General features: G+C 34.5%; 1 protein-coding gene across 5 annotated transcripts in view; it reads right to left on the bottom strand.

Moving 5' to 3' along the window:
- Positions 1-513: 513 nt before the first annotated feature.
- CCDC85A (coiled-coil domain containing 85A) overlaps positions 514-8,681 on the bottom strand; it is a 198,591-nt gene continuing 190,423 nt past the window's right edge. For 3 of the 5 annotated variants that reach the window (XM_030310646.1, XM_030310648.1, XM_030310649.1), the window contains one exon: positions 514-2,321. In XM_030310646.1, the coding sequence (XP_030166506.1) occupies positions 2,232-2,321 (90 nt within the window). In that variant the 3' untranslated portion in view covers positions 514-2,231. Of the gene's footprint in view, positions 2,322-6,339; positions 6,439-8,681 lie in introns of all 5 variants that reach the window. The other 2 variants (XM_030310645.1, XM_030310647.1) reach the window with 1 other exon arrangement.

Here is an 8,681-nt window from a genome sequence, read left to right as displayed (position 1 = left end):
GCTTTATTCCAGAGTCTTATTAGTGGTTTCTCAGAAGTATGTGTGTTCTCTGAGCATGTGTATAATGTGTGTTTTCCAGTTTATGTCTTAGTCATATATGTATATTACATCTTCCCCCACTAATGTATGTTAACTCTACAGTATTTCCCCTTAGTATTTTCCCTCCTGATGACTGCTTTAACAATAGTTGAATTAAATTTAATTTTAATCTATATGAATTTAACAAGTGAAAGGTTTTATAACACTGATTTTTAAATATTCCTAAATACGATTCTAAATTTTTAACTACATTATAATGGAGAATGGTGTGAATGGAGGAAACTGAATATTAAATATAAAACAAAGGGATGTTTTTAAATATGCTCATAATGAGGGATTTAAGATAATCATCTGGATTACCATCATTAATACCATCATCTAGGAACAATATGATACTTAGCAACTGACTATTAGAAATCTACTCAATTTAGGAAAAAAATTTTGAAGGAAAAAACACTGAGATTAAATAATTTATTACCATTGCTAAAATGAACACATACGTGATACTCGATTTTATGCAGGACTTTAAAAAAATAGTTTTAATACAGTATCAAAATTTACACAAGTATTTTGTCAAAAGACCAGTGTTCCTTGTATTAGCTTCTGCAGTCTCTACTGCAGGCACAAAAACTTGTTTTAAATGTCTTCAGAGCGTAGGAATACAACAATTTAAGGATGAAAGCTTTTCTACGAGAGAAAGTGTAAATATAGCAAGCAATTTTCTTTTACAGAGTAATAATATAACATTTCAAAAGAAAGATAAGCTTAACTGGTAACCCAATTTCAATAATTAGATAATTCTATAGTAAATTAATTCTATAGTAAATTAATTCATAAATATTTTCTGAAAACAGAGGGCTGTTTTTTCATCATAGTAACATTTAAAAAAGTATAACGAAATACCTTCACATTCCTTGACCAATGACAATTAATATACTATAATGAGTCCATTATAAAAACAACAGCAATGATGAATATCTGCAATGAATCCAATCTGAGTAATTGAGAAGAACTCTAAAAACTGGGAATTGTTGCATTCCTACTTTTATAATCTTAAACTACAATAAAAACTTAGCATTCTGTCACAGGCCTCTTGCACATTCATACAAGAAACTATCATTGCATTTGAAAAACACAAAATACCTATCATAGCATTTCCAATACACACAGTCTAATATTATATATATATATATATATATACCAAAAATAAGAAACTAAGCAAAGCTAGCACACCTCTTTTTCAAACCTCAAGCAATCTGAACAAGAGCTTTTAGCCTCAATAATGAAAGACATGCGTCAGTTTCATAAAACGTTAGCTGCTGTAGGCAAAGAAAGCTTTTTCATAAATGCAGTGCAATATTTTAAAGTTTACATAAAGTTTATTAAATATAACAGCAGATCTAGAAACTAAATTGTAGAAATTGACATCTCACAGCTGGAAACACTTAGAAAAATTATGTTTGCTTGTTCTTTAATTGGAATTAATATTAACATCAATGGCTACATTGAATGAATATGGAAGTAGATATGCCCCCAAGATGTGTCTTCATGAATATAGCAAGATTAAAAGAAAAGCTATATTTATCTTGATCACTTGAAATAAATGGTACTCTCTGATAAGCACTCTACAAAAAATCTTGCTACCCTTCTGGCTGGTAGAGAATTTATGGGGTAGTTTTAGCACCTCAAAAGTCAAAACAGAATCCCAGAAATCTAATCTTGCCTTACATCCAAATTAATTATGCATCAGGAACTCATAATTTTTTGACTATAATACAAGAAATAGGTGCCCAACTCTCAGATTTGGAAAGCTGGAAGCCACCTCTTCCTCAACACATCATGGTAGAAAACTCCCACCATTCTGTGCAATGAGTCAACTCTATGAAAACCACTGAGGCCCTACTGGACTCTTCTAATCTTAGATCTTAGGAGTCAAAAACATTTTAACTCTAATGAAAATATTGGTACCAAAATGGTGATTTTCAAAGCTGTTTTAAATTAACTCGAGATGGGCTACTGTGGACATGGAAACCAGAGACATGACATACAGCATACTGAAAGTGTTAGAGGGAAAATATGTGCAATGTACAATCACTCCATGTTATTCAAAGAGTCCAGGTGTGCAGAAACCCACTTTTTTCTTCTTTTATCTCTCTCTGGCAGTGGTGACCTCCTGTTTGAAAGAGTGCCTTTCACATTGGTCCTTTGTACTGGTTTCCAGACAAATGTTGCCTAATTCCAGGACAGGAACCGGCAGCATCTCCAAGTTTCCTCCATACAACCTTAAAAAAGGTAAAAATAAAAAAAATAATAAAAATAAACATCTTAATTGCCTTTTCCACAAAGAGATTTGTGGTTTTTAAAGGGGGATCTATGAGAGGGGCAAAGAGGAATGTGAAGACAAGATACAAAATAACCCCATGAATGAGCTCAAACATGATGAAATGTGATGGAAGTTTCTAAATCACAAGAGTTACTCAGTAGAGGGAACTACAATGCTTTGTAATAATCAGGGCCAAAATTAAAGAATGATGTGCCAACTGACATGAGTGGTCCTCAACTTGGGCTGTACACGATGCACTTGAAGAACCTTAAACAGTAACTCCAATTCTCAGATTGACTGCATGGTAAAGGGGAGGCATGTTCATCTGTATTTTTTCTTAAGGCTTCCAATATAATTCTGTATAGCCAGAATTAAGAACATGTGAACAAAATCATCTTGGTTCTTCTATACATCTTGAACACAAGGGATACCAAAATGTTTAATCCACTAAGGAAAATGGAGTTTTTGTTCTTGAGTTATTATTAAGCCCTGAGCTGGTAGGACTTAGGGCCACTAGTAAATTTCCATAGCTTTCCCTACAGAGCAGGGGCCTCAGTCATAGCTACTGAGTTAGCTACCAAACTGTACTACCTCTCAGATTATCAAAGCAGAGAGCAACCAAATGCAGGAAAAAGAGAAGAATAAAATCAAGAATCCCCCCAATAGATATAATACATAAAAATGGGGCCATTTTAGAGGGAAAGTAGCAAAAGGTAAGGTTACGAAAAATGTAAAGCCACTGAATTCATCAGTGATACACCAATATGCTAATGTGAACTGGAAAATGCACATACACCCCTCCCCCCCCCACGTGGAAAACAGTAACCCTTCTTGTGTTTCACAATAAGGATTAATTTCGGATTCATTCCCTAAAAATTTACATTGCTCTTACATGAACACAAAACTGTTGGTTCATTAATTATTGATAGACTTTTTTTTGTTTTTGAATTTTTTAAAAATACTCTAGGGAAACCTAATACTAGTCATGGTAATATATAAGAATATAGGATTCTGTCTACCTTCATTTCTAAGCCAATGAAACCATTAGTCTCTCTTTTGATGGACACCACTAGGCAGTAGAAATAACCTGTTCTATTTGAAAAGAGTTGTACTGATGGTCTTTATTAGAAAAGGAATGCTCTAGCAACAGATGGCTCAAGCTGTCCACAAGGAAGGTAGGAATGTCCCATTTCTTAATAAATAGACTGAAAAAATGCAAACACTGAATCAAGGGGTCCAAGGATGCTCTGGACCTAGCTTTCTAGCCCTTACATGGTATCTACACCTGCCCCGAATGTTTTGAATGTCTCATTGAGAAGCAGGGGATAGACTCAAAGACCTGAACAAAGCATAGACAAAAAGCATTAGAGGGTTACAACTCCAAAGTGCAAGCCCTCCTCAAGTACTCAAACGTAGAATACCATGGGCCTTAACCCTGAAATTGCTATGTAGTGAAAGAGTCAGAGAAGGCAAAACACTGAAACGAGCCAGTGGACACAGAGTAGTGACTTATTATTGACTAAAAGAACAGAATAGGAAAAAAAACCAGAATAGGTGGGTGTCTGAGGTAACCAGTCAACTTGTTCAGCTCTTCTCAGGGAATTTACAAAAGCCGAACAGACCTAAGATAAATATGCTGCACTATAAGAAATAGTAAATGTATTTTTGTGGCACAGTTTGGGAAGAGAATAAAAGCACTTCTTACTAACCACTAATTACTAATCAACACGATGATGCTAACAGTCACTTCATTGTACACTGGTTGACAACTGATCTCCAGAAGGAACACCAGAAACTGAGACCAAACTTATTATCCTAAATTCTACCTGAGTCTTATAACTGATCTCACATTATAAGAAAACTTTACATTTCTATTAAATTGTTACAAAAGCACATAGTTTCTGGAATAGGTTTTATAACTTGAGCTAGTTTCTAAGAAATTATCTATGAAAATACCTCACAATTCGTATTTCTCGTTGCTCTCTAGTATGCACGGAGTTCAATGTTCATATAATTTATAATGGTGACACAAACATTTTAAACCAACACTTTTTTCTCTTGGCTTTTAAATAGTTTCCAAATATGAGAGTGCTAATTATCAGATTTGGCCTCACTTGTATTTTTTTCTTCAAATTTTGGGACTCAGACAAAAGTAGATAAGTAAAAGGAACTTTTAGGAAGGCAAGCTTTTGGCTTCCTGAAAATATCTCCTGCATGGAAAAACACCACTACCACTGCATATGATCTTTTGAAGCATTTTTGAAACATTTTTGGAAATCTAGGCAAACAAAGATCAATATGAGCTAATCAAGACCCATTCCATTAGTATGTCTCTTGTGTGACTAAGAAATGAATTTTCTAGTTCAGAAGTCTTGTATCTAAAACGAAAAGGCAAGAAAATAATCCTAGCATGTGTTTTTACAGAAATTCAGGCATTATGCAAAAAGGAGAGGGTCCCCTCTGGAAGATGCTTTGCTTTTAGAAGTCCCCAGATTCACCACACTTGGGAAAGGGGTGATTGCTAGGACTCAAGAGGAGATTGGGGTATCGTCCTGACTTCCTTAAAGAAAAAATTGATCGAGCAATTTTATTTTGGGAATTCAGTCTCTTCTAATATAAAAGGCAGGTGTGGAGATGGTACCCAGGGCTTCCTATATCCAAATTCCCCAGGGACTGGGGTGAAACCTAGACATCTGGATTACAGAGGACACCCATGTACTACTTGGGAGAATCGCTGTGGGAGGACCTTCTCTGTGGTCTCTTCTGGCTCTACAATTCCTCATGTCTGAACTTTAGTTCTCATTCCATAATCAACAGATGAGAAGCAACAGGCATGTTTAAGGTATGTAGCTTAAATTTTTGAATGTATCTGAAGGAAATATTCAAACGTAAAACTTAAGAATAGGCTGAACAGCTACAGAAGGTGAAGAGTGGTGGGAAATTATGACTTCCAGAACTAATGACCTTTTGAAAATAGACAAAAATAGATATGCAGAAAAGAAAAAAAGCAGCAGACTAAAACTGTGGCCCCACCACATATAAAATGCCCACAGGACTTAAAACATTTACTGGATTCCAAGAACATCTCAACGAGGTAGATACATGAGAATATTTGGGTCTAATAGCTTAAAGGTAATTCTAGGCAATTTTGATATCCTAATGGACAAAGAATAGGAGGATAAAAGTACAACATAGAGCCTATTAAAATCAGTGCTTAATCTATGATTTTTATTTGAACAAATGGCTTCCTCTATAATATTTAGCTTTTTAACAACTTCACCAATTATATTCTTGATTAAATGATATATCCATGCATATTACTCAAAATTTAGCCAGGGATTAATAATAAATACAAATCACATTCTTGATTAGATATGTATCATGAAAATAGCATGTCAATTCTTTTACTGTGTTTCTTTAATTTCATAGATTTCTATGTGTATCTCTTAAGTTCATATTCATTTCTTTTATAAATTTCTGAGCTTTCATCAACACTGAAAGGTAAAGCTACTACTTTGCAAAACAGGCAGCGCACATATCATATGAAGAACCAAGCAAATGTTACCTAGTAAGATGATTTTTCCCCCAAGTATAGCTGTAAATAAGTCTGAAGAAGGCTGTGTTTTATCACAGGCTTTTAAACTGATTTTTTGGTACCTCTTAAAAGTATGAAACAGAAACCCATTTATCAAAACTAGCAACACAATATCTTCAACAGTAAATTATGTAAAAATGTTCCTGGATCATTCTGGAATACAGAATTGGCTGATTATCGGTTACCTGAATATTTTATGACTGTGTTAATAAAGCTGCAATAAAATATGTTAAAGATCCAAACAAGGGGAATTGGTTTTATTTTAATATAAAAATATCAAGGCATTTGGCCAGCATTATAAAAAGTAGGTATTCATAAAATGATAACTAAGCTGCAATGGGGCTTTCAACACAGAATACACAATAAAGCACATTAAACTTACATTGCACATTTCTCTGACTATAGCTTTTTCTGTCTCACTAAGGTCATTTTCATACTCTTTACCCTGTTGACGATCTATAGTTTCCTGAACATCCAAGACCTGGATATGTTGAAAAAGAAAAGCAAATTTCACATGGAAAAAAACTTGTTAGTTTAGTTTATGAATTAAACCATAAAGGAGGTCCACTTTGCAAAACCTTTTGGTTTTCCCCGTCTCTGCATATCAGAGTGGATTAGTACATGGCACAATCTTTTAAAATGATTGCTATGAAACCTACTAGGAATCAATTCTCGATTTTCAAATGGTCTTTAAAAGCAATCTATTGTATCACTAATAGTCAATTGAATTCACTAATATCTAAAATAATTAGATGCATTAATTAATTTGGTCATTAAGATAACTTGCCTGTGTCAACCATTTGCAGAAAGTCAGTAATTCTTGCTCCATTGTAAAGATGAGCAATATAATTAATTTTATGCCAAATAATCCAAATGATATGTAGACATGGCCTATAGAAAAGACTAAAAGAGATTGTAGTCAAAACCCAGGAATATGTACGTAAGAACTCGAGGTAACATTAGCACTACTAACTTCACAGTTCTTGCCTGGACATGTTCCCAGGGACTAGAAAAGGACTACGGAGATGGTTCTTAGATAATATCAAAGAGAAAAACTGGCTCCTTGTGAAAATATTTGAGCAACACTTTCAGCATTTTTCATTAGAGCAAAGTGTTGGGATGAGATGCTTTTAAGCAATCTTAGAGGCATGAGATTCCACTTCTCTAAGTTATCTCTAAATGGATTCAAAATAATATTTCTTGAAATATGCCTGTAGAATTTTCATGCCATACTTTCTATAGGTCAAAGGGGAGAAAACTTTGGTTTTGAGTGTTGTCTGTTATTTTTTCTGTATCAGCTGGTAAGCCAAAGCACTAATGTAGCAAAAAGACAACCCAAAACAAAGAAAAAAAACCACAGGAAAAAAATGCTTTTCTAAAAGCTCTTCTATGAATCCCACTGGACTGCGACATTGCTAACCTCCTTGGTTCTGTGGTCATCACGGTCAATGCTGATGGCCACACCTAAAGGTATTACCTGAGAATTGGCACTAATGAACAGTTGAGCCAAAATAAATGATTTAAACATGAAGTGGACCCTTCATGTCAAGTTCATACATACAGAGTCTATATGGATTATTTACTAGTATTCAATCCTGAAATAATCTAACTCACAAACTACTCCCTTATTAACTCAAAATGTCTAGCCATTATTACTATGTAGGTACTTTAAAAGAGGATATCACGGTAGTAAATGAAAGCCTCATCCTGGTACTCAGAGTCAGTTCACATTCTTTATATACTTACAGGAAATCACTGCCTATGCTCAGTGAATATTCATAGAAAACTTAATTCCTGGAACAAGCTCATTTGCCTACAAATTCAATGTCTAATGCACCTAAGACAAGTGTACTTCAAATCAGTTAATTTCTACTAAATGAAGTGAAGCTCCAATTAATAGTTAGGATGAATTTTAAAGCAAGATAAATGTGGTGTTATTACAAGTGGGCTAATTTCTCACAGTGATTTACAGCACTTTCCTCCCAAACCATGACCACAGAGTTTATCAAAGCCTAGAGATTTTTTTTTTTTTTTTTTTGGAGATGTATCAGAAGATGAGAAACTGAACCATTGTTCTAATACTTTTACAACAGAAAAATTTATGACCTAAATCAGCTCTAGATCTGTGGGCTTTTAAAAACAAAACATATTGAATGGCTCCATTTCTTCTTTTGCACTGCGATTTCCCTAAGATGCATTTCCCACAGGCATTATTTCCCCTAGGCACATATTTCTGTTTCACGACACAGTTAACTCACGGAAGCAAACATACTCTGTATTCAAGAGCCTCCACTTATCCAAGAAAGATGCTTCAGTTGCTTGGTGTTACCCATCTGCCAACTGAGGGCACTTAACGTATTATTATAACATAATATCTTTCTTGAGATAAAATTTTATATGAAAATTAGAAAATGAATTCAGAGAAAATTGAAGAGCTCCTCCTTGCCCTTCCCTTCCCTTCCTTTTAGGCCATAGGAACACAGCTGCATTGACAAATTTGGGAAAGATTGCAAGGCTATCCTATATGCTGATCTGATTCAAATTACACTTGCCATTTAATAAGGCATCAGGCCGAAACAGTTTCCAGTTTGAAAGGTAGAGCAATGTGTTGCTTTTGGAGTATGTGCAGACACAAACACTACAGGATTGAAGCCACTCTCATTTTTTATTTCTAAGATGCTTTTCAGATAGCGTCTGGTTCATGCTCAAGTAACAGCATGTTTA

This window comes from Lynx canadensis, chromosome A3, assembly GCF_007474595.2.
Source record: "Lynx canadensis isolate LIC74 chromosome A3, mLynCan4.pri.v2, whole genome shotgun sequence".
Lineage (NCBI taxonomy): Eukaryota > Metazoa > Chordata > Mammalia > Carnivora > Felidae > Lynx > Lynx canadensis.
This window is presented reverse-complemented; position numbering and strand designations above follow the sequence as displayed.